This window comes from Aquarana catesbeiana, linkage group LG04 (genome assembly GCF_042186555.1).
Source record: "Aquarana catesbeiana isolate 2022-GZ linkage group LG04, ASM4218655v1, whole genome shotgun sequence".
Classification (NCBI taxonomy): Eukaryota; Metazoa; Chordata; class Amphibia; order Anura; family Ranidae; genus Aquarana; species Aquarana catesbeiana.
In genome coordinates this window covers 140546514-140573524 of record NC_133327.1, presented here as the reverse complement: position 1 = coordinate 140573524, position 27011 = coordinate 140546514, and the positions used below count along the sequence as shown (strand labels likewise).

Sequence of the window (27011 nt, the reverse complement as noted above, 5' to 3'; positions counted from 1 at the left end):
GGTTGGAGAGTTTCTCTTGGTTTGATGAGGGCATCCTTTCAAACGGAGGGAAGAATGAATTCCTGGGTTATCAGAAATGCTACAGAAACTGCAAGAATCCTCCTGGCCCAGTGCTGCCTAAACAGGGCAGATCTGCAGTTCTGGTGCCTCTGGAGTGGCTGCCCATGAGTGCCCAACTTTGGGTGTGAAAAGCCCACAATATTTTAAAGTCATGGTCATAGCACTTCAATAAGCTTCCTTATTACACTGGCTTCCTGGGCTACACCTTTTAGCAGAGACGGTATTACCCTAGCCCGTGTCTTGCACATTGGCACCCTAGGACTCATATTTTTTATCACTTGATTTGAGCAGTATAGCACCTTACTTTCACTTACTGTATAGTGTAGCTTTTTTGGCCTCCTTAAAGTATGAGGGAAGAAGGGAATGCAAGGCCAATGAGTCTGAATCACCCACATCACTTTCCTATTTAGGAGAACCCCAATCTAGTACCTAGCTGGACCAGTTTTAGCAGGTCCCCTTAGGCCCGAGGAATGGTGTCCCCGAATTCAGCTAAGTGGACCAAGAAAGGTGTCACCTTTCCCCTACAGGAGGTGTCATAAAGCTGTCAAAGTCTGGGGCCCTTTCTTTGCATATTGGACCAGTGATAAACCCTTTGCACTTTTAGGTGTTCACTTTTTATATTACATGGAGTGTTTGTTTTCTTTTGCACAGCAGTCTTCCAAAAATGTAAATAAAAAAAAATGTTGAGGCCTTGCAGGCCTGTAAACACCTGCGATAGAGGCAAAACCCAGGAGTTAAGACTTACTGGTAATGCAATTTTCATGAGTCTTCCAGGACAGCATATAAAATATAGGCTTCTCCAACAGGAACAGAAAACATCACCAAACACACTTTAAAAAGGAAGTCCTTCTGCTGAACCAGTCCATTTTAAACAGGAACCAAAGAACACTGCATGAACAAAACATATCCAAAACAGAAAAAAAAAACAACACAGAATCCTGCTGTCCTGAAAGACCCACAGAAACAGAGTTACCAGCAAGTCTAACCCTGAATTTTCCAAATAGTCTTCCAGGACAGCATGAGAGGATTAGCAAGAACTTACCAGACTAGGGAGGGATCACAGAGTCCAGAGACCTCTTTTTCTACAGGGTCAACCACAAATAACACAGATATGGTATATCCCATTATATTACAATTCTCAGCAGAGAGAAAACCAAGACAGGAGACTAACTGCAGGAAAAAAATTGAAACCAGAACGGAAAATAGGAGCTCAGTTACACAGGATTGATTCCAAAAATGCTATATAAAGTTAAAATGGGACCAAACCCTAGTGAGGCCTTTGTCAACTGAGGACATACACAAGCCCCTAAAGCAGTGGTTCTCAACTCCTGTCCTCAGGACCCACTAACAGGCCAGGTTTGCAAAATAACTGAAACAGGAGATATAATTTGCTGCTCAGTGATTGCCATATTCTAGTCTGCATATCCTCAAGGTAATACTTAAAATCTGGACTGTTAGTGGGTCCTGAGGACAGGCGTTGAGAACCACTGCCCTAAAGCCTGTGTGGCCAATGTCACGGGGTAATTGAAGGGTTTTAGTAAGTCATCTATTTAAATTCAGATGCTTCTGATTCTTCCTATTGCTGTATGTAGACTGTATATTCAAAGCAAAGGATCATGTTCACAGCATGTGTACACCCCTTGTTGCTGCCATTTCAAAACGGAGCAGGCTGGGGTTTTATTGCAGAAGAGACACGCAAGGTCTCCTCTGCATTAAAATAAACCTACCTGCCTGCTTGCAGTTTTCTTTAGAATATACACTGAGCTGTGCAAGCACAGCTCGGTTTACTTTTCAGCACAGATACCATGTGCCAGGTTCACTGAATTCTTGCACATCACCCTGTTCTTGCCAATGAAGATGGCTGTAGCCTGGCAGCCAGAAAAAGGCAGGTAGATGAGGGCAGTATGGGACATCAGACCATTGGAGAGGCAAGTATTCTAGACTTTATTTATGCTTTAACCTATCATACATACCAATAAGCAAAAACGCACTTTCCCCTGAATGACAGGTGCCTACTAGTCCACATCTTCTAAAGACATTTAACCTTAGAAGATTTAGTCCTGCGAAGAGAGACCTAAAAATTGGAAGGTGGAGGCCAATTCTTCTTTCACTGTAGAGGTCGCTACAGGCACTGGCAAATTTCTCCTTCTCTTTCAGTTGGTATGCCTTAAAGTGAACCAGTCAGGATCCTTAAACTTCTAAGATGTCCTAGATAGGGAGAGCCCAACAGTGCCCTGCCACAGTAAACCCAACACCAAGGGGCCCCAAGTGAAAGATTATAGGCCAGATGAGATCCTGGAAACAGGTAAAAAGCAAGTCGATGTCTTGCTGGTCTCATGGGTGACTGCATCTGCCCGAGCTGCAGCCTGCATCAAAGAATCCAAAAAGCAGTATCTGTTCCCCCACCTGTGGCATCCTGACAGCCGCTGCTGGGTAGAACAGCCATTAAGGCACCAGGTGACCCTTCCCTTTCCACCAAAAGCAAAACTTAGTACCAGAGCCTCTGGTGCCTGAAAATGAGGCCACCCTGCCTAGTATTAAAGCCTGCCATCATCCGGGCAAACAGGAACATAGCAATGCAGCAGCTGCACAATCCCCCACCACACAGTGCATGCAACCTAGACACCCAGATTGAGATCTTGTATGGTTTGCATTAGTCATCAAGCATGTGAGTTGCTTCCAGACAAGGCCTTTGACAGGCACAGAAGGAGAACAAAGCCACCTCCTTCCTGTAGTGAGGAGGGGGTCCTGGAGGGCATCTAACAGAGAACCCTTCCAGTTCCTCCCAGAGGACCCAGGTAGGTAAAGATGGGTTTGGCAGAAAGACTGAAAGACTTCCCTTTAAAATGTCTTTGGTGATGCATTTAATGTTCCTGTTGGATAAGCCTGTATCTCATATGCTGTCCTGGAAGACAACTTGGGAAAGTTTATTATTCTTAAACTAAGTCAGATTTCACTCATGGGTAAACTTTCATAGGTTTAAATACAGAAATGCTTAATTTTTAATAGACTGCCAATATAACTGTTGGGACAATGAATTAAACCACCAAGTCTATCTAGCCAGCACACATCTTAAGAGAATAATAGCAGATAATTCGCTATAGTACTTTCTCAACTAATCTTTGCATGGAATTCTCAACATTGGAGCAAAGAAAATGGATTGTAAAAAAAAAAAAAAAAAAGTTCAACAGTCAAACCATTTTACCATATATGTTCCAAATGAAGTGATTATAAATATTTGTACCTGATGTTGTCACAGAGGGCAGGGTGTTCGTTGCCAAAATTGGAGCCACTGTCGCTGCAGCTACTGGATTGCCAGTGCCAAAAAGAGTCTTCTATCAGAGAGAAAGTAAATAAGCCTTTTGTTACAAATTAATCCTCCTAGCTAAATAAATACTAAGGCCACATGTACACACTGCTGCTGGTAAATGGACGTGTAGGAGCAGTTGGGCGTTTTATTCAGCAGTCCCTGAACTCTCCTCTTTTTTATCTTATCAGTACATGTACAGAGGGTCATTTATAGGCAGTTGAGTTTAGAAGCATTTTTTGGAACGCAAAAATATACGTTTAGGACAGAAATTCAGAGGCATTTGAAAACGTCAATTGCCTGTAACACATGTAAACGTGTTAATTTGCGCTTAGCTGCATTTCATTTACAGGCGTTTCTTTTTTTAAACGCTTCTAAAACACAAACACGGCAAAAAGCCAATAAATGCAGCATGTAAATGGGGTAAAACTGACGTTTTTAGCATCGGTTACCATCTGTCAAGTTAAATCATTCAGAAAGGTTGTAAAAAAGTCCTTTGTACATGAAGCCTAAGTTTAAATATACCCAAGAAGCTTCCCATTAAAAAATATCACAGATCTGCAAATTACTGAAGTTACTTAAACATTGTGAAGAGAATTCATGCAAGAGCAGTAGCCCGTAGTATCCACTCATTTTTCTGATCTCATTGGTCCAGACATGCAAGCATGAAAGTTATTTGTTTCTATGGCTTCCTGGATTTTGCACGGTCTCCATGAAGCTAACTTGTCACAGACCAAGGAAATTCAAATGAAGCATATTGTAAAGGAAATTATAAATTCTGTATTACATTTTGTATGCTTTAAACACTGCACTTATTGTGCACACAACATTATTGTTTTGATTACATGTTTACATTCTTTGGATTCACGATTAGGAAATTAGTCTGCCTATGTTACACCCCATGTTACCATGAAAGAATATTCATTTTTATTATTATTTTTAAAATTGTTATTATTACTATTATTAATAATAGATACCTGCATAAGCATGTGTGAACCCCCCCCCCCAAAAAAAAATGCTTAAACAGATATTATCTACAGTGAAATCTGAATGTTAAAATCCTTACTGTACATCCCAGGACAAAGGAAATCATCTTCATTATGACAAAGTTGTTCCAAAGCACTGAATATGGGAGAAGGGCAACATAACAACAAGCCTCAAACATGACCCTATCACAATGACAAAGAAGTGTGTCCTGGGATGTACGATAAAGAAAAATCTGATGCAGAGATATAATAGCTGAATTTAAATGCAAATCTTTCTATATAATGTGAGCATGCTACCACCATAGCAGTCTTTTAAAGATACTTTGAATGAGCAAAGGGACAGCCTCTCTTCAAAGCACATCCCAGACCCACTTATGCTCACTTTTACTGCACTTTGCCAGTACTCCATTGGACATGTAAAATACTTAGCGTTTACAGATATGGGGGAGTTTGAGACCTCCTCCAACGATACAGTGCTTGGGCCCAAGAAGCCAAACACCAGACCCAATCACTATCACTTGAGGAGAATGTGACCTCATTAACTCTGTGTAAGCTCTGACACCATCTGACAACATAACTAGTTATCATGAGTTTATGAGTTATAAATGACAGGAGGGAGTTATGTGAATTCTAGCATCCCAAACATGGCTCAATTCTAACAAGCGATGCAGATTACATACTTACATCATAAATCCCCATTCAACTTAAAGAGGAGTTCCACCCGAGGTCCAGTCAAAAAAAAAAAAAAAAAATTAAAAGTCAGCAGCTACAAATACTGCAGCTGCTGACTTTTAATTGGACACTTACCTGGCTCGTCTCCCCCTCCATTCAGCGGCGCCGGCATTGCACTGTAGGCGCCGGGCTGTGGCTTCACAGCCTGGCACCCACTGCGCATGCGCGAGCGGCGCCGCGCGCCGTGATTGGCCGCTCTGTCACCTGGGACCTGTAATGGGTCCCAGATGATTGACAGGAGGGAGGGAGCAGAGCTGAGCCCTTCCTGTGCCGAGGGGGAACCAGCCCAGGCACTGGAAGAGGCAGACTACGAGGGACCCCCTAGCAACAGGCATTTAGAAGTAAAAAAAATATCCAATGTGATGCCTTGATTGATATCACTCAGGGCATATCTAGTTACAGAATTACTTCGTAACTTCAGCATACAGCTTCAGCTACCTATTCCGTACCTCCGGATGGCTTGCATTTTTGTTAATTCATATTAAAATTACCCAAATGTTCAAGACCTTGATGTTGTCCCTGTGTGTGTGTGATGTATGAACAATACAATATGTTTTACATTACCTGAGCCATTGCATGCAGCTGCTGCTTCTGAGCTCCCAACGCTGGATGGGTAGGCAGTGTAATGCGAGTTCCAGTGTCCCGAGCCTGAGCAGATCTTTGGATGCTGATGGTTGCAGGAGGTGGATGCTGCTGGATTGACAGAGTGGGTCTGAAAAATACATTAAAATGTTATGTTTGTTATATTTTCTGTCATCTGGTTTAAATCTGGTAAAAAACAACAAAAAAAAAAGTCCTGTGCCAGGTGTACTCACCGCAGTACTGGCTCTGCAGCATGGGCTGGAGTAGTGGTAATTACTGGCGACTGTGCACGAGTAGCAGACACTGTAGCTACTACAGCTGGTGTCACTGAAGTAGCTGTAGTTACTGGAGGACGAGACTGCAGTAACAAGCAAAAGTAACATTAATGTTTTTCAAGACGATTAAAAAGCATGTTTCAAAAACAAGTATGTACAATCATTAAATGTGAAAGATATAGCCATTTAAAAGGTTTCCAATCAAAAAACATTCTTCAGCAGAATTTCCTGTGCCAAAGCGGTATATACATTAGCATATAACTAACCTGAATAGGCGGATGGATGATATGCTGAGCTGCAGACTGGGCGGCAGCAGCAGAAGGCATCTGAGCAGATGCTGGTCTTAGGACAGTGGTGACCTTGGAACTGGACATTACAGCAGCAGCTGCAGCCCCTAGTAAAAATTAAAGTAAATTAAGAATGGCAAGACAAGGGTCAGACACATGGTAAGTTTTCTCAAAGCCAGAAAATGAGAATGATGTTTTAAAAATTTTTGAAAAAGGTTACAATTGAACATTGTCTCTTTCAAGTATGCACCTTGTGATTGTACACAACGCTCCTAGCAATTTTTCCATTCTTCATAGCATCCCTGAAAGTTCTCAAGTGGGATGGTGTTCAGAGCCTGCATTGCGGCTCTTTGGACACCATTTTGGTACTGTGGCTAACGTCCAAAGAGCCACTTCGCAGGCTCTGAACAATATTCCAGGGATGCTATGAAGAATGGAAAAATTGCTAGGAGTGTTGTGTACAATCACAAGGTGCATACTTGAAAGAGACAATGTTTAATTGTAAAATTTTTCAATAAAAAAGGTACATTTTTATAATATTCTCATTACTTTACACACACACACACACACACACACACACGCACGTAGAGTATATCTCAGCAAAGCATGCACATTTCCCTTTGTTTTATCCCTTTTGGACCCTGCAAGTACAGAAAAATACCGGTTTATCATCTGGAAATGCTGACAACACATAGCTTTTTTTGTGGACCAAGTGATGTCAGCCCTGCCCAGTTTTCTCTTCCCAAACAACTCTCCCATCTCCACAACATAAAAGGCTAATCATTCAGTAATACCAAGAAAAAGACTTGGAGGGCCAATTATGCCTTGTTTCCACTGAGCGGTTCAGTTCGGTACGGTACGCTATTTTGGGTGTTTTCATTATGAAAGCGGCCCATACAACCGAACCGTACCGCTCCATTCAGGGTCCTGCTTCAGATGTGGGGCCATAGAAAATGGAACGGTTCAGTTAGGGTGGAGCTACGATACATTCCACTGATTGGCTGACAGAAAACCCTCTGCTGTGCTATGCTGAGGCATTTTTTCTAAACCCTGTATGGCCCCTTGTGGTCCCACTTGCAGTGGAAACGCTCACCAGAATAGACCGGACCATGCTAGGCCATTCAAACTGTACTGACCCAAACCGATCCGCTCAGTGGAAACGAGGCATTTCTTTCCTTGAGGCAACACAGGAAGTGAATACTGGAAACATGACAGCTCTGAATTTCTGACAAGGTCAAAAGGTATTTTTGGCACTTATTGAACAGATGACAAAACACAATTGTATATTGAGCAGACGATAAGGGAGAAAATAAAAAGGTTTTTCTGTAATAATGGCCTACTCATTTACGTTTAGGTGGTTGTTTAAGTAACGGCAAGAGAAATGTGCAGAACATAAGCAGACGTTAAAATGTTGATTTAAAAAAAAAAAAAAATTAAAAAAATAAAAAAGGAGGAGGAAGGGGGAGGAGGGAGAATAATCATTACAAGTTAGTACTGCAGATGTAATCTTTTCAGACAATGCTAAAAAAAAACAAGCAACTGAGGGTACAGATCTGCTGGGAGTAAAGATGGCCAAAAAGTTAGAGTGGTTTTTAAACTAGGCAGGGAACATATTCCAGAGGGAGGCATTAGTGGTAGGTTGACTAAAGCACATAAAGCCAAAAGGTAAGTATAGTTACAAGTCCTAGTTGCAATCTCAGAACACCCAATAAGAGGATAGTATGCGACCGGTCTAAACTACGTGTCATGTTCACCAATGCCAGCAGTCTGGCGAACAAGATGGGTGAACGAGAGATACTGTTGTACAAGGAGGATTGGGATTTTGTGGTAATTTCAGAGACCTGGTTCAACATCTCTCATGATTGGCTGGCAAACATTCAAGGGTATACCCTTTATCGCAGAGATGGAGAGGGGAAAAAAAAAAAAAAAAGGGGGGGGGGGTATGCCTATATATCAAGAATAATTTACAAGTGAATGCGAGAGATGACATCACTAAGGGAGCTAGGGAGGAGGCGGAATTCCTTATAGGTAGAGCTCCAAAAAGGGATGAAGCTAGGGGGAAAATAATACCGGGAGTATACTATAGGCCCCCTAACCTGAGGGAGGAGGGGGAGACGGATCTCCTATTACAAGTTGGGATTAGCAGCAAGGATGGGAAGTGTTATCATAATGGGGGATTTTAACTACCCATAAACTGGGCGGAGGGAACTAGGCATTCGTCTAAGGCTTGCCAGTTCCTAAATGTCTTGCAGGACAATTTTATGGTTCAGATGGTAGACGCACCAACTAGAAACAAAGCGTTACTGGATCTACTGATTACCAACAAAGCAGAACTGATCACAGATGTGGAAATGCGGGGCAATTTAGGAAATAGCAATCACAGGTCAATTGGCTTCAGTATAAAAAAAAAAAAAAAAATTTTCACACAAATAGGAAACATAAGGGGAATACAAAGACACTGAATTTCAAAAGAGCCAACTTCCCTAAACTACAAACCTTGCTAGAAGGCATGAATTGGGAAAAAATCTTAGTAACAAAGAACACGGAGGAGAGATGGGTTTGCTTTTAGAGCATATTAAATAAGGGCATTAGCTAATGCATCCCATCGGGTAATACATTTTAAAGAGCAAACATAAGTCCTAAATGGCTTACCTCCAATGTAAAAATGCATATAAAAGCAAAAGGAGAAGGCCTTCAAAAAATACAAGGTTGAGGGATCATCATCAGCGTTCAGACTTTATAAAGAATACAACAAGAAATGTAAGGGTACAATTAGGGCGCTAAGAGAACACAAAAGACACATAGCGGAGGAGAGCAAAAATCCCAAGAAATTCTTTATGTATATAAACAGTAAAAAAAAAAAAAAAAAAGGGGGGGGGGACCATATTGGCCCCATAAAGTATGAGGAAGGACATCTGGTTACAAAAGGATAGGGAGATGGCAAAGGTATTGAATTTATTCTTCTCCTCAGTCACCAAAACTGCAGTGTTTATCCTCATAACACATCACAGGAAGCACCTCCATGGTTAACAGAGGAAAGAATTAAAATTAGACTTTTAGGAAACTTAACATTAAAAAGGGGGGGTTCCGGCCAGGAAAAAAAAATATTTAAAAGTCAGCAGCTACAAACACTGTAGCTGCTGACTTTAAATAAGCACACTTACCTGTCCCGGGTGCCCGCGATGTCGGCCGCCGAGGCCGACCCGTCCCTCGGGTCCCGGCACGGCCATCCTAACTAAGGGTAACGGGCAGTGGAGCCTTGCGGCTTCACTGCCCGTTTCCTACTGCGCATGCGCAAGTCGCGCAGAGCTTTGTGAATGGGACACGATGTGTTGTGGGACAAACACAGTTCCCTTAACACACCGTGTCCCATTCCCCATTAGACAACGCGGGGAGGAGAAGACAGAACATCACTGTGGTGTAGGAAGAGGCAGATTAGGAAGACTGCCTAGCAACAGCCATTTCAGGTGAGTTAAAAAAAAAAATTTTTTCCAATGTTTTTTTTGTGGTGGACCTCCACTTTAATAAATCACTGGGACCAAATGGTAGAGATATCTCTCTCTCTCTCTATATATAGAGAGAGAGATATCTATCTATCTATCTATACTTTGTCATCCCCATGTCTCGGTCTTCTTCTCCCTCCCTTTATCACAGACTAACTACACCCCCTTTAAGCCACACCGAGTAAACTGATACCCAACATGTCATGCTTTAAAATTGTGCACACTTGCGGAATGGCGACAAACTACGGAGTTAAAAATCTCCATAGGCGATGCTTTGAAAATGTTTACAGGCTACCCGTTTAGAGTTAGAGGTCTAGCGCTAGAATTATTGCTCTTGCTCTAACAATCATGGTGATACCTCACATGTGCGATTTGCGTATGCATTTGCTTATGCACACGAGCACGGAGTGATGGGGCGCTTTCAATTTTTCTTTTTTCCCCCTCTCTCTTTTTATGTTACTTTTGATTTTTACACTGTCCCTTCAAAAAAAATAAAATATTTATTTTTTGGATCACGGTTATTCCCAATACAAAGACTGTGAACATCCCTTGTAATAGAAATAAGCAGGACAGGGCCTCTTCAATGCGAGATATGGGGCAAAAAAAAAAAAAAGAAGAAGGATAAAAATTAAAAAATAGGCCCTTTTAGCCTGGAGGGCGGAAGTGACATTTGATGTCACTCCGGTCCTCCAAGGGCACAGAGTTGAGTGGGGGCCATCCTGCCCTCCCTCGACTTTCTACCCATTGCTCCAGGGGATTGGGTGGTTTCCCCTTTTACCGATGGCTCTGGTAATCGGGGAAACTACCAGAACCAGACGCTGGATCGCCAACTGCTTAAAAAATTACAGGGGTTATGGCAGCTAGCCGCTGCCATAATCTGGGTATTTAACGTTAAAGTAACAAATGAAAATTTATATTTATATATATATATATATATATATACACACACATATATATACACACACACACACACATAGCAAATAAAATAGTAAGTATGCATATTTAAAGAGGAGCTGGAAGGGAACGAAAATCCTGTACAAGATGTTGTATAGTTAACAAGGCTCATTATTTAGCAGTTTGGTGCAAGCTTTCATATTAAAAACCTACAATGTCCAGCATAGTTTATCGCTGCTAATTGCTGAATTAATGGCCAAAAAAGATGCCTTTACAGTTTACCATTACTAACAACCCAGTTCCTTGAATGTGAACCAAAGTGGATGAAAGTGCAAACTTCAGTCTGTCATCATCCCGATTTCCTGTTTAAGATGCCTGACCTGAGTCAAGCAGGCAGCCAGTGGAGTCTAATAATGTGATTGCCTGTTCTGTATAAGCTAACAGAATGATGATATGGAGCCTAAACTTCAATTTCTATAAATGAAATAAGCATATAAATTAGATTTCCAAGTGCTTAAAGTTATTATAGATCATATCTATAATAATTTAAGCACATGGAAATCAAATCTATTTTGTTTTAGGAAGGGGATCTTCTATTCCAACTGAAATACTGGGACAGCACATTTAAAAAAAAACAAAAAAACAAACACAACATAAATAAATAACACACACGCACACACGCGATTGTTCATCAAAGCAGCCATCATTCAACGTGGGGGTAAGAGAGAATACCTCTGGGGAGATGAGAAGCTCCAATATGTAGAGGTGGCCCTGGAGCGCTGCTGCGGATGATGGACATCTGGACATTGGTGGCAGCCATGATATGATGCAAACTATTAGGGTGTCCCTAAAGAAAGAACACAAGTCAAATATGAAGAATAACCAACCTCTGAGCCTTGGAATACAGCTGTGGGGATGGGATGGATCATTGTAAGGGTCACCATACACATTACAATCTGACTGTACAATCTCCGTACAGTCATCCTTGGATCTACCAAAACAATGTAATATGAGGATCTACCTAAACTACCCAATCAATGTGTATAATCAGGTAAGCCCTTGCACTACATACTAGTTGGTATTTCCAAAGGAGATTGTACTGTTTTTGGTGAGCTTAATGCAGAGCTGCTGAATTTCCCCCCGTGCAGAACCAGCCATTCAGTCTCTCTATATCATAGACCCAGCCCCTCATCTCTACTGTACACATGCCGTATTTCAAATGGGCAGCAAGTTATGTTTTCGTATAAAGGGTTTGCCACAGGAAGCTTTAGGTCATGAAGTCATACAAACCCAGAAGTCATGAAACCAAGTTCCATCCAATGAAGAATCATGGCCGTGAAGTCCTGTTAAATTTATTAGTTAGCAAAGGTCTCTATATCCTAATAGCATCGGTATTGCTCAGTTTGGTCTAGTTTGTTTGCTGTCTCAGCTTGCTTGTATAAGAAAGCAAAGAACTGTATATTTAATAATACAGTTGTTTCTTTATACTCGAACACAAAGATTACCAATTGTGCTTAGCCTCAAGATGGCTAATAAAACACTGCTGAAGATAAACATCAGTAAGAATAAAATCAGCTAGTATCCCTAGGATAGTGTTTTCCATATTTTTGATGACCACTAACAATCCTTTACCATGACAGGACAGTTATTAAGCTCAGAATCCACAATAAATAAAAAAGCATCAAGATAACTATTTTTCTATTTAGGGTGTGGCACTGACCTGCTGTCCACTGATGGTGGCAACAGGAATAGCAGAAGCCTGAGGAAGACCACTCTCCATGGTGACTGTCACTGGCCCAGAGACTTTAGGTACAGCAGACAGGGCAGAGGGTGGTGCTGGTGCAATGGGGCGACTGGGTATAGTGGGCTTCAGTGGCTGCTGTGGGAAGACATTAAAAGTCTACTTATGCCTTAACAAAATATTCATATAATTGCCTTCAACAAGGATTTGAAAGACAAAACTAAAAGGCTACGAAAATAAAAAATAAAAAAAAAATCTAGGAAAGCACTTCTTTTGGAGCAATAGATGATAAAATCTTAAACGCGAAAAGGCATTCCAAAATTATGGAATCTGATATTTTAAAAAAACAAAAATGATAAGAATTCTCTAAGGTGCAAGAATCAAATATCCAGCAAGACCATTAAAGAAGCACAATACATCATTAGTAATTTTGTGGATGACTAAACAGTTTATGGGCCAGTTAAATAATTAACAAGTGCATACCTTCAGAATTCCCTCAGAGAAGGAGAGTGGAACAGCAGGAAGATGAGTGGACTGAGCAGTCATGGTGAGAGGGCTCGCTGTGTGGTGTGGAACCATCTGCAACTGGGGGTAAGGTCTGACAACTACAGCTTCCTGCTTGTCATCTCGAGACGGAAGAACTGAATTAGCAGTAAGGGGATCACGGGACAGGCTTTCCATATCACGGGTTGTTTCCTCACCTCCTGGATTAAAAATATGGCAGTTACAGGATTTTAGATTAGGATGACATTTACATAAGGACATTTCCCGTGTAGGGAAAGTATTTGAAGGTTTGCATGAAACAGAAGATGAAAATGTATTGATAGACATTACCTGATCCAGGGATATTCTGCCCCACAGTGCCTCCACTACTTGCCATCTGTGGTGAGGGAATAGGGGCCCCTTGCCGGGGAAACTGTTGTGAACTCATGTCCTCCTAATAAGAAAAACACCATAGATACATTAATTATTAATAATAATTAACGTAGTAATTGTGTACAAGTTGCAAGTTTACTACAGCTTCCATATACAATTGCAGTAAAACAGAGAGGCATCACCTAAATAAGGTTGTAATAGCACAATTATTCAGTCAACTAAACTATGTTTCATGCACTACTACCTGGTAACGTGTGGAATGATCATGGCTTTCTATAACAGAGTTGGACAGCATCAACCTACTTCTTTGGAGTTTTCAAGATTCGTAGTTTAAAGAGGTTATGCAATTTTCCCCAAAAATGAGGATACCCACTTCAATCCAAATTCATGCAAACAAGAGGCATCCTGGTCTGGCTGACTGACACTAAAATTCAGAGAGGCTGGCAATTGCCAGACAAAGCAGACAGCATCTGTTTCCTTAAACACTAAAATCACTGACAAAGTATACGATTCTAAAGCTTCTCTCTGTAGCATCATTCCACCACTAGGCTTCGGTTTTACTATTGAATCATGCAAACAAGCAGTTGAGCCTGTAAAGTGTAAAATCCCAGGGTTTCTGGGTGTCTGGGGGGCATAGCCCACTCAAAATTTATGACAGGTTCTAATACTTGGCAGCTGTGTGCTGTTCAAAGCAGTAATCACATTTAGGGCCTTATGTCTCTGAAAGCATATGACCCTAAAATGAAAGTACTGCTCAGAACAGCATACAGTCACCATATATTTCATCCTGTCAGATTTTGGCAGGCTTTATACCACACCTGTGCCTCCCATACACCCAAAATGATCAGGTTTTTTTTTCAACTGAATGGACTGAATACCCAGATAATGCATGAGGCCTTGAAGGCTGTCTTTCTAGGAGTCAAATGACTCGAGTCAGGGTAGATATAAAATCAATGATTTTTTTTTTTTTTTTTTTTTAAGTCCGATTTAAAATCGTATTATTATTATTATTTTTTTTTTTAATTTATTTGATCAAATTTATTGTAATAAAATGTCTTTGGAGTAAAAATCGATCTAAAGTTTTGTATTTAATATATATTAAATAATTTTGTTGATTCAGCATAAAATGGAGCTTAGTTATGAAACACAAGGCTGTATATTCTGCAATATTTACATTTTTTGGTAAACTCATTCAATGAATCCAAGCTGAGCTAACATGCACTGCATTGATGCATTCACACAATTTCACAGTAACCATGAGATAAAACAAACTTCAGGAATATTCCTTTATCCCATTGTTTTGCAAATCTATGTACACTTCAAACTGTATGATTGAATCGGTTCAGATATCGCTGTTTTACTAACCTGGCAGCTTATTATTCTAAATAGGAAAACTTCATTTTGATTGCAAATATTAAAGATTCTAACTACCAGCAAGAATAAGTCCTTATATTCAAAGAGCACCCGTCATTTCAGATCCATCATGGCAGTGCCTGTTAGCCGGCAATCACTCACCTGCTGCAGCCACGTCCCTCACCTCGCCATCCCATTAAAGTGAATAGGACTGTGGGTGAGTCAACAGCGGGGTCAGAGGAGGAGCCACTATTGGATGGAGATGAGAGTTGCTCTTTAAAAATTATGATTTAAATTGAGCCTTTTTATTAGTGATTTAAATCAAATCCACCCTGTCCGGAGTAGAGGTTTAGTTTTCTTTTTGAGAAGCTAAAACAGGTTAAAGTTTTTTGACAAACTTGTACTGAAAATAATTCCTTATTAGCTACACTATAGCAGGGGTATGCAAACTACAGACCACATCTGGCCCTCTACAAGATTTTACCAACCATGATGCCATTCTTATGTGAAGAGGGGATTCTGATGAAAAAGGGAGAGGGACTTCAGAGGAAAAAAATTTATATATATATATATATATATATATATATATATATATATATATATATATATATATATATATATATATATATATATATATATATATATATATATATATATATATATATATATATATATATATATATAAGTTTTCAGACAACAAATATTTATAAAAATCAATGAGGCCCTCACACTGCAGAGACTGGCGACTCCCGAGTTAGCGCTGACAGTGTTTTCATTTAAGGCTGACAAAACTAATCAGAAAAAGAAGAATGTGGTGATTTACAAACTACAAAAACATCTTGCATCTGTTACACAATTATAACTCATGGAAGCAGAAGAATGCCACATCAAAGTACAAACAGCACAAATATAATATAATATTATAAGTCCTGAGCTACTAGCCAGGCCTCAAGGGTTACTCACCAGTTGCACCACCTAACCCCGACCCTGCTACTAAAAACATGCCCTCATAAATTATCTCATTAAATGACACTTAATGTTTTATGCAGAATTAAGTTAAAAAAATAAATATTAACCTATTTGACTGTGCCCAAAAATGCAGCCTGCCTGTGTCTACCAATGCAGTCTACCTGTGCAGGGGAGGATAGGAACAAAAGAGCGCAAGGAACACAGCTATAACAGCTTTCATTTCAATTGCTGCGTTCCCGCTGCCGAACGTCATATACAGCCCCGCCCTCTGGCTGGGGAACTTTGATTGACAGATTGCCCGTTCCGGGATTGGACGGGTGATCTGTCTATCAAAGTCCCGGGACCAGGAGGAGGGGCTATATGTGACAGCAAGCAGCGGGGAACACAGCAATGTGCAATGAAAGCTGCTATCGCTGTGTTCACTGTGCTCCGTTCATCCAGGCGGCTGTCCTTTCTCTTCCCCTCCACGATCGCTGGGATAAGGACTCCCATTCAACCCAGGCTGCCAGCGGTGCTCGCCAAGCCTCAAAATCCACTCGCAAAATGCGAGCTGAATTTTTGAGGGCTGTAAAACACATTACACACACAAAGCAATTTAAGTACAACTGTGTTCAAAAACATTTGTATACAGGTTACAAAAATACCAAGCAAAACTCCAGAAGGAAGAGCGCCTCATAAAAGACAGATTACGCATAACTTTTCTGGCCATCATCATTATCAGGTAAAATTTAAAATACTCCCCAATTTCTAGACTGGACTAACAGGCTCATAAACTGTACAATAGTGTAATTATCACTGCATTAAAGTGGTTGTAAAGGCCAACTGTTTTACTTTTATGCATTCTATATATGAAGAGAAAAAAAAAAACCCGTGTGCTACAATATTACTGCAAATTTGTATCTTTATATTTTTCAGAAGATACTTGTTACAAATTGCCTAATACAAACTTGTTACAAATGACCATGCCAGATCTAATTTCTATGCATACACATACTGTAAGCAAGTATACCAAGAATGGGTTTACATGGCTGCTTTACCGTGTACTTTTATGAGACAGTATTCTGTTTTCTTTGTATTGCTTCCATTGTGCTCGATGTTCTGCCAGTCCCTCTGCTTTCCTATTAAAAACTGACCGCACCAAGCATGAGAGTACACCGTGGTCAGTTCTCTAGCTATGCTGGGAACTAAGTGTGCTCTCATCCAATGATAAGACTTTTCCCGACACCCCCCTTCACTGGGAAGCTCAATGTGCTGCTACTTTTCCTCCCTCAGCTCTTATGCAGCAGAGAAAAGATGGAATGTGATTAACCACTTCCATACCGGGCCCTTTATGGAACTTTTTGTTTACAAGTTTAAATTAGTATTTTTTGCTAGAAAATTACTCAGAATCCCCAAACATACATACAATTTATATATATATATATATATATATATATATATATATATATATATATATATATATATATCCCCTAGGGAATAAAATGGCAGTCGTTGCAACTTTTTATGTCACACAGTATTTGCTTTTGCACAACAATTTTTTAAACTCCTTTTTTGGGGGGGAAAAAATCTTTCATTAATTAAAAACTAAAAACAGTAAAGTTAGCTTTTTTTTTTTTTTGTATAATGTGAAAGATGATGTTACGCCCAGTAAACAGATACCAAACATGTCACGCTTTAAAATTGCGCACACTTGTGGAATGGCGCCAAACTTTGGTACTTAAAAATCTCCATAAGCGCCGCTTACATTTTTTTTTTTTTTTTAACAGGTTACTAATTTAGAGCTAGCGGGTCCTGGGCTAGAATTGTTGCTCTAACGCACGCAGCAATACTTCATGTGTGTTTTGAACGCCATTTACATATATATGGGCGCGACTTACATATGCGTGCAAGCACACGGGGGCGCTTTAAATTTTTTTGTTTGTTTGTTTAGTTTTATCACTTTTATTCCTATTACAAGGAATGTAAACAACCCTTGTAATAGGAACGGTGCGTGACAGGTCCTCTTTATGGAGAGATCTGGGGTCTCTCCTCCAGGCTGGAAAGACAGAGATCAAAAAAATAAAAAATGAACGATCTTTCTTCCCAGCCGAGTCCTCAGCATTGTTTACTTCCGCCGGCCGGATATGACGTCATAACATTACACCCGGGCCTCAAAAGGTCAAAGAGATGACTGGGGACCGTCTGGTCACCGGAAATCTATGATTAACGTCCGGCAGGAAAGGCGGTGGAAGCACCAGAGGGGTGCTTCCCCTCCCGCTGCCTGTAAGAACGATCAAGCGGCTGAACTGCCGCTATGATTGTTCTTACGGTGCACAGAATCGCCGGCTATAAAAAGATATTTAAATGATGCCTGCACCCACTCAAAGTCAGACGTCATATGACGTCCTTTGCCTGGAAGTGGTAAAAAATAAAAAGTATTTATAATGCATTTTTATATCTATGCAAAAATGTTTTGCCCTTCATTTCCATTTTAAATTGAATGGGTTGTTTTACAAGGTGATCGGTTACAAACACTTTAACTTAAAGGGTTAATCCTCTGCATTGTGTAAAAAGGCTGTTTTATCCTGTATGCACAGTTCCTCCCCTCCTGCACTGTCTATCTGGGGAAGGCCAGCTAACACAGGCAGAGTAGCCAACCTGCACATGCTCAGTTGTGTCTTTTATGCTGGAGAGAACAGTTACTTGTTCTCAGAGCTAGCCATGTCACATGATATTGGCATCACACATGTGGGAGCGTATACAGGCTGAAGTGGAAATCTCCTCCTTCTTGAATTATGGCAATGGAGAAACTCTGCAGTTTATCATGTAACCGTAGTATATCATCCAAAAAGGCATATAGTAGTAGTATTTTAATGAAAATAGCAGATTTTTAAGCTGTGGGCACTGTGGGGGGGGGGGGGGGGGGGGCGGATGAACTATTTTCATATTACTGGGTTTAGTAAGACTTTAACTAAAGGCAGGCATTGCTTTGCGAGCATGGCAGCGTAATATTTATAGTCTGTTTTCGGTTCATGTACAGAAGCTGCAGCATATAGCTTTGTACCAACCCAAAGTGAAGGCACTGCAGTCTTTCACCAAGTTTGCTTTATAACATAAAATGAATGGAATAATCAGAAACTGAATCACAGCTTACAGTAAAGACTGAGTCAGTAAGATCTTCTATATTAAATTCTTCAACATGCCATTACATCCATCAATATCCCCAGAATTAATGGCAGGAAAAACTGTTTGCTAAAATTTTAACCTAAAATTATAAATTTTCTTACAACAGCAGAATGGTCTGTTCCTGACAAAACTCATAATGGAACACGCAATCAATACTGCAGGAACAACAAACAAAGACCAGCCATAACATTATGACCACTGACAGGTGAACACACATACATAGACACACACACTTTCAACAAGCAGATTTGTGTTCAGACACTTTACCAATAGATTTAGTACAGCTTTCATTTTATTTTATTTTTTTTGCTGCACAACACAGTCCCAACGCATAGACTAGGCAATTTGGCTAATGTCCTACTCGTTCAGTTCACAGTGGTGTGTGCTGAACAAAAAAAAAACAAAAAACACAAAAAAATTGTCACTTTGCAACATTTCAATAAAGTTGAAAAAACAAAATGTAAATAGTGTGATGCATCATTTACAACCCATCAGCATTGTTACCTTCACAACATACACCAGTGGCCGCAGCATAATGAGCCCTTAACTTGCTGTACTGATTATATGATACAATTTCCTCATGTGTAAAATGATAGACAATAACAGACATCACGTATCTCTCACGATTGTCGCGGCGTAAAATCTTTCACATTATACCAAAAAAAAAAAAAAAAAAAAATCGGGCTAACTTTACTGGTTAGTTTTCTTATTATTCATTTAAGTGTAATTTTTTTTCCAAAAAATTCCATTTGAACGACTGCTGCGCAAATACAGTGTGACATAAAATATTGCAACAACCACCCTTTTATTCTCTAGGGTCTCTAATTTTATTGTGTAAGTGGTTAAACTTCCCTCATTTACACACCAAAGTGTATTCCCTTGATCTAGAGGACAAATTGTTACAATGTTTATACTTAAGTTCCACTGCTAAAGAATGTTGTGATTCTTGGCAGACTGCTTGTTTTTTTTTTTCCTTTGGCCACTTTCACACAGGCGGACCCTGTATGTCCCTTTTTCATCCATCCGTTTTCGGATGAAAAACGGACATACGTATATCCCTATGGGATAGCGGATGTCAACGGATGAACATCCAATGACATCAGACTCCGCTATGCTCAGTTTCTGATGACGGAAGAAAACCCTACTTTTCCATCCGTCTGCGGATCGGATGAAAACGGACTCTATGGTCCGTCTTCATTCGATCCCCCATAGAGGAGAGCAGCACTCTCACAGGTCGGTCCCTGCACAGTGTGCAGAGACAGACCTGTCATCTGCCTGCTCAGCGGGGATCGATGGAGCGATCCCCCACTGAGCAAAGCAGAGCCCATACACAGACACGTCTGTGTGAAAGGGCCCTTTCTTTTGACGGCTGTCGGCTTCAGCAGAGCAGAGAGAATTCTCTGCATAGAAAGAATCGGGAAATACTTTGTCAAGATCGCAACGGGGGAAATAAAATCAGGATAACGATTCTTAACGATTAAACATGCAGCTCTAACATACAACGTTCCATAAGAAATGCAAAGCTGCAAACAAAAGATTGCAATCTTACATTCTGGTTTTTAGGTCTCATGCACACTGGACATGTAGAAAGCTGCTACAGATGGGCACAGCGATAGCTCAAGTGAGGACTCAAACAAGTATGAAAAGGAGTGAGGGGTGAAATTACTACCTAAACATTATTGCCTTAGCCTAGGTTCACATTGGTCCAATTTGTCAAATCACACGCCAAATCGGCAGCTATTGCCGTCAATGGCACCGTCCGCATCAGTGAGGCACCGCCTTTGCCCAAAAGTAGTTCCTGCACTACTTTTGGCGACTTCAGGGGAGGAGATTTGTATAGACATCTGGGAATGAAACTGCACAGATCTCTGTCAAATCACCCCCTAATTCGGACTGCATTGCCGGGATGAAATTGTGCGAGTTTAGCTGAACTTGCACGATTTCTAACCCGCAGCAATGTGAACCTAGGCTTACTGTAAAAATGTTTAGGCTTTAGAATCACTTTAAATTCCCTGTTAGCCGCTGTCATCTTCCAGGTGCCGGGTTTTTAGCCTCTTGATTGGAATTTATAACACAGCTGGGATGTGCTGGGAACACATGTGGAGCTGTGCATGTGCAGCTCGGTGTGCATTAAATAGAAGACTGCAGTGCCGGCAGTGTTTGTTATATAAAAAAAAAAAAAAAAAAAAAAAAAAAAAAACACCACACACACACACACACACACACACACACACACACACACAATAAAAAAAAAAAAATAGATGAGCCAGCGCTAGGTGGAAGGAAGAGGGCAGCTTGCAACAAGGTCAACATACAAAAACCTTTCTAGATTAATTAGCGTTACTAAACCCAGGACCCTGCATGTACTATATCTGGTGTCCCAGTACACAGAAATGCAATTATAGTAAATATAAACTAGGGTTGTCCCGATATCACTTTTTTTTAAGATCGAGTACAAGTATTGATACTTTTTTTCTAATACTCTCCGATACCGATACTTTTTTTCTAATACTCTCCGATACCGATTCTTTTTTTTAATGTCACGTGACAGTGGCACTAATGAGGCATGGACTGTGTCAGTAGTTTTTTATTTTTTCACAATTAAACAGACCCCTGACACCTCCCCTTTGAGAAATGGAAAGGGACTGGGGATAGCGATTCTCTAGTCCCTTTCTCAGCAGCCTCAGCTGCACTGGAGATAAATAGAAAGGAGACAGCGGCACCTCTCCATTCATAAACTGAAGCATCGTACACAGTTTACAATGTTCAGTTATGAATGGACAGAGTCAGTGATCTCAGATCTTTCAGGAAAGCACAAAGTTAACAATGGGGGGGGCGAAGGAGGGAGGGAACCGGAGGAGCACATGGCCGGGGGGGGGGTTGGGGGGGGGGGGTACCAGAGGAGCCCATGGAAGAGCACAGAAGAGGACACAGAGGGGAGACGGAGGAGTATTCAGCGGAAGTTATAATCACTGCTCTCCCCTCTGCGGCTTCCAACTGCTTTAATGAAAGCCACGCAGGGAGATCAGTGATTATAACTTCCCCTCCCACCGTAATGATCATTCCCGAGTGTCCAGGTATTGGGAGCATTTGCAGGAGTACAATTACTCCTACAAATACTCTGTATCGGGATTAACACTAGTATCGGTACAACTCTTATATAAACTGCTAAATATCCTCTCTCATCAGCAGTTATAGTAGTCTTGTGACTTCTATCAGTGTCCAGTCGGTTAAAGCTTATGAGGAGGAGTTTTCATTTTCCTGTGACTGTCCTATGAGGCTGCATGACCATTGATCTTCTGTCTGGAGAGTTCTGATCACATGCACCCTCCCAATAAAAAAAAAACACTTCTAGCAATAGACAGCAAACTGAGCATGTGCAGAGCGCCCCAAGATTCTGTACTATAAGGAGACGGGTTGGGGACTGCGGAATAAGAGGGGGGATCAAGCAACCTTTTTAGACAATGCAGAGGATTAACCCCTTAAGTTCCACAGTGAGTATAACTATCATGCTCTACTGCATATACAGACTGGGTTTACTGCTAAGGGTTTAGTAACACTTTAAGTAAACAAAGTGCAGCGCCTGTAGCGGTGAAGAATTATCAAAAGCTAAACCGAAATAAATGTGATGAAAAAAAAAATACATAATTCATCAGAAATTTGATGCAATCATAAAAATGACTAAAAACATGCAAATCACCCAATACAATATAGTAAATGTATTAATTTGTGCCTTAAAAAAAAAAAAAAAAGTATAAAATCAACCAAGTTCATAAAAATAGGGTGCATCAATTCTGTGACGAAGATCAGAGAATTAACAGATAATTGTAATTTTTACGAATGAATCATATTTTTGACGAATTGTTTCTCAAGGTAAAGTTTTTTTTAAAAAGGCAAGTTTTTTTTGTTTGTTTTTTAACAAACATGTTATGCTTACCTGCTGGTTTTGCATAGAGCAGCCCCGATCCTCTTCTCGGGTCCCCCATCGACGCTACTGGCCCCTCCCTCCTGCTGAGTGCCCTCAGAGCAAAAAGCTTACTATGCTCTGTGTGCCACACACATTGCCATGGCTCAGCCCCCTCTATCCCCTCATTGGCTCACTGGCTGTGATTGACAGCAGCGGGAGCCAATGGCTACTGCTGCTGTCTCAACCAATGAGGGAAAGTCCCTGGAGAGCGGGGGCGCTGCACAAAGTAGTTTTTACCTTCATGCATAGAATGCATAAAAGGTAGAAAAATCCTGAGCCTTTACAACCACTTTAAGCTTCTGATAATTCTACACTGCTACACTTTATTTACTTAAAAGTGGATGTAAAGACTGAAGGTTTTTTTTACCTTCATGCATTCTATGTATGATGGTAAAAAACCTTGTGTGCAGTACTCCCCCCACCTTATACTCAACTGAGCACCCTCTCAATCCAGCGATGTGCATAGGAGCCTCAGCTGTCCAGGGTCTCTCTCCTTATTGGCTAAGACACAGCAGCGGGAACCACTGGCTGTCAATCACAACCAGTGAGCCAAAGAGGAGAGAGCAGGGGGCGGAGCAAAGCGATGGCTCTGTGTGTCTTATGGACACATAGAGCAGGACTTAGGTGCAAGCACGCACTAGTGCCACCATAGCAGGCAGCTTGCTATTGGGGGCACTGGTCAAGGGGTAGGAGCCACGAGCACCAGAGGGGGGACCCAAAAATAAAAGGATTAGGGCTGCTCTGTGCAAAACCATTACACAGGGCAGATAAGTATAACATGTTTGTTAAACAAAAATAAACCTTTCGAATCAGTTTAAGGGCCAGTTCTCACCACATGCAATGCCTTTTTTTCTGCATCAAAACTGCATGGAACCTACTGCATGGAGTAGGTTATACGTGTTCCAATGGCATAGTTCACACCAGTGCAGTGCGTTCCAGTACTTTTCAGGGAAAAAAAAAAAAAAAAGTACAACATGCTGCTTTTTTCCTGCACAGAACTCTACTGCGGAAACGCATCCATTTTTTGTGGTGTGAATGGGCACTAAGTGTTTGTTAATGCAGAAGAGGCATCGCATGTCTCCTCTGCAACAAAGAGCTGCCTGGCTGCAGTTTTTGTATTAGGCGTTGTTCAACTTTAAACGCAGCAACCATTGAGAACTCACTCTGACTTAGGTTTGGCTCACACCGCCACCAGGCTAAAACACAGCGGCTGACGTGTGCTGTAAGCAGGCATTGCATGCACTGTGTTCAGTGCATCGCACCATTTACTTGTTTTTTCTTTCAACTTTATTGAAACATAATGTTGACATTGTAATTCATCTTTAAGCAATGCAGCACACTGCAAGGTGGTGCAGTGCGTTTGAAACATGCCGCAGGGGGGAAAAATGAAATAAAAAATTTAGGGCTGCGGAAATTAACGATTAATTCCTCGATTAATCGTTAATTTTTTTGGATCAATCAAAATGTTTTTGATCGGTAGGCTGCCTGCCCTGGGGCCGCTTTGGGCCAAGCAGTGGCTGCAGCGCTCCGCTCCCTCCTCCACTATATGTCATACACAGTCTGTGGGCATCTCCCGCTGTGTCTCTGAGGTGAGCGTGAAAATTTTGGCCGCGCTGTGAGAAAAGTCCCGCCCTCCTCCTAGATCAGCTCATGTGATAGACGCAGTGTTCTGTCTATCACACAAGCTTATCTAGGAGGAGAGTTGGAATTTTCTCACAGCACGGCCAAAGTTTTCACACTCAGCTCGACACACAGCAGGAGATGCCCGCAGACTGTGTAATCCAGGCACTGACTACAGTGAGGCTGCGATTATGGGCACAGCAAGGCTGAAAATATGGGCACGGTGAGGCAGAGATTATGACGTGGGACGTGCTAGCCATGCCCTGCTTTGTCCAGCTTCGAAAATTTTGATAAGCAACAGCCCTAAAAAAATTTGTTGCGTGTTGTACTTTTCTTCATCATGGTGATATCATTTAAAGCTAGCCATACATGGATCAAAATTGGGCCGCTTTAGCAGGGACTGGCCAAATTTCAAGTCACGTATGGGCAAGGAGTTAGTATAGAAGTTAATATACCGGTTGACTACTGTACAACCACCATCAGATTTTCCCTGGTGGATCAACTGTGGGCTATAGCCTGCAACGCTGATCAGTGTAGTCTGAGGGAGGGGAATAGAGTCAGTTTTGCTTTTCAACTTGCTGGTTGAAGATAAGAAGTTGTAAAGTCTCAGGGTTTTTCACCCTATGCATCAAGGTGAAAAACCTTCTGTACTGCAGCTGCCCCCCAAAGTCCCCCTTTTTCTTACCTGAACCCAATCGTTCCAGCGATGAGCATGAGCCCAGCAGCTCCAGCCACTGGCTCAGGTCCTCATTGGTCCTCATTGGATAGCCATTGGCTCCCGCTGCTATCAATCAAATCCAGAGACATGGAGTCGGGTGGTGCCAAGTCCTGCTGTCTGTGCCAATGGCCGCAGCTGCAGGACAAGGGAGCGCACCCGCACGTGTGACCCCCATGGAAAGTGGCTCTCGGTGGGGGCACTCGCCAAATGGGAGGAGCCAGGAGCGCCACCTTGGGACCCCAGAAAAGGAGGATCAGTGGCCACTCTGTGCAAAACCCTTGCACAGAGCAAGTATAACATGTTTGTTATAAAAATAAAAAATCTTTACAATCACTTTAACCACTTGCCAACTGCACTATAGCCGAATGATCGCTGCAGTGCAGACATATTTCTGGGAGACCGTCATGCGACAGCCTTCCATGATAGTGCCTGCAGCGGCAGGAGGACACTGCTGATCACAGATTGTGGTAAAGAGCCAATCAGCGGCTCTTTACCACATGATCAAATGTGTCCAATCGGCATTCCTTTCCTCACGCTGATAGCATGAGGAAGGGAGAAGATAACTGGCTTCTCTAAAAAGGACATGTGCACTGATAATTCAGGGCACTGATTATCAGTGTAGCCCCAACAGTGCCGCCTACCAGTACCCATCCGTATAGGAGAGAAATTACCGGTTTGCAAAATTTTATAATAAACCATAACAAAAGTTGTTTTTAAACCTCTATGTGTTTTTTTTTTTTTTTGGTTTGTTTAGCAAACAATAAAAAAAAGACCCAGTGGTGATTAAATACCACCAAAAGAAAGCTCTATTTATGTGAGCAAAATGATAAAGACGTCATATGTTTACAGGGTTGCATGACCGCGCACTTGTCATTCAAAGTGCGAGACCGCTGAAGGCTAAAAGTGGCCAGCAGACAAGTGGGAAAAAAAAGAAAAAAAAAAAAAAAAGAAGAAGAAAACACCCCACACACTGCATCCAGTCTACAGGCTCCTTAAGACATAATGAAAATTGCCCGGTGCATGCAATATGAAAGACTTGCCCAGCACATCCGAAGCCAATGTGGTCTTCAGTCAAACAATGTGCAACACAGAATGTGATTGGTCAGTATGGGTTACTCTGTACAAAATCAACAGACATAGGAATGGGGTGCAGTAACCTATAGCAACCAATCAGAACGTGTCACCTATGTGACCTGGCAGAAGCGATGCGATTGAATGATCTGGGGGGGAGAACTAACAGGATGGAAGCCTGCTTATACACACACATAGTCTACATACCGCACCCGCCGTGTGATTGGAAGTGTCTGTGCCGGTGGGCCAGCGCTCCGGTGTTCTCAGTACGCAGCCAGACACACTGCTCGCTGGGACTTGTAATCCCCTAGAAGCTGCAGTGTGGAGCCCCAGGACTCGGTGCCGAGGCACGCTGGGACTTGTAGCCCACCTCAGCAGGGTTGCAGCAGGGCTGTAGGGGGTAGTCCTCTGCCAGTTACGGGCACAGTCCGTGCAGCAAAAGCAATGGAACACCTACATTCAAGGCGACGTCCCCTTCCTCTTCACCGCACTAAGCACCAATCCACACCGTCAGCGTTCCCAGACACGGTTCGGTCCTCTCTCAGACACTACTTCGGTTTCCGGTTCCGGTCTCCGTCTTTCTCTTCCCTCAGTCTGACTGTACCGCGCTCCGCCACCGGTCACGTGATGACCGATGTGCCCGCCCACCCATCAAACAAGGGAAGCTGTAGGGGGCGGAGCCTGTGGGATGGGCAGACTTCTCTCCTCCCACAAGCTGAAAAGGAAATAGACCGCCGGAGCGGGGAGAGGAGTGTGTTGTGTGCGGATTACCGCAGTGGTGGCTGTAGACAGGGATGTATGGCGGCCATACTCGATCATAGAGGGGGCTCAGATCTCTGGAAATGTCCCTGACCATAGAAGAAAGTAATATGTCACATGGGACCTTCCAGATCATCAGGAGCCCC

At 41.8% G+C, this 27011-nt stretch overlaps 1 protein-coding gene across 7 annotated transcripts in view; it reads right to left on the bottom strand.

Annotated features, from left to right (window-relative positions):
• SAP130 (Sin3A associated protein 130) overlaps positions 1-26788 on the bottom strand; it is a 60140-nt gene extending 33352 nt beyond the window's left edge. Inside the window, exons 1-9 of one of the 7 annotated variants that reach the window (XM_073625793.1) lie at positions 26564-26787; positions 13202-13304; positions 12851-13071; positions 12347-12505; positions 11359-11473; positions 6209-6336; positions 5901-6025; positions 5650-5797; positions 3305-3395 (exon numbers count right to left, since the gene is read on the bottom strand). In XM_073625793.1, coding sequence (XP_073481894.1) covers positions 3305-3395; positions 5650-5797; positions 5901-6025; positions 6209-6336; positions 11359-11473; positions 12347-12505; positions 12851-13071; positions 13202-13298 — 1084 coding nt within the window. In that variant the 5' untranslated portion in view covers positions 13299-13304; positions 26564-26787. Of the gene's footprint in view, positions 1-3304; positions 3396-5649; positions 5798-5900; positions 6026-6208; positions 6337-11358; positions 11474-12346; positions 12506-12850; positions 13072-13201; positions 13305-26313; positions 26523-26563 lie in introns of those variants that run through there. The other 6 variants (XM_073625789.1, XM_073625792.1, XM_073625791.1 and 3 more) reach the window with 6 other exon arrangements.
• Between the last annotated feature and the right edge of the window lie 223 nt (positions 26789-27011).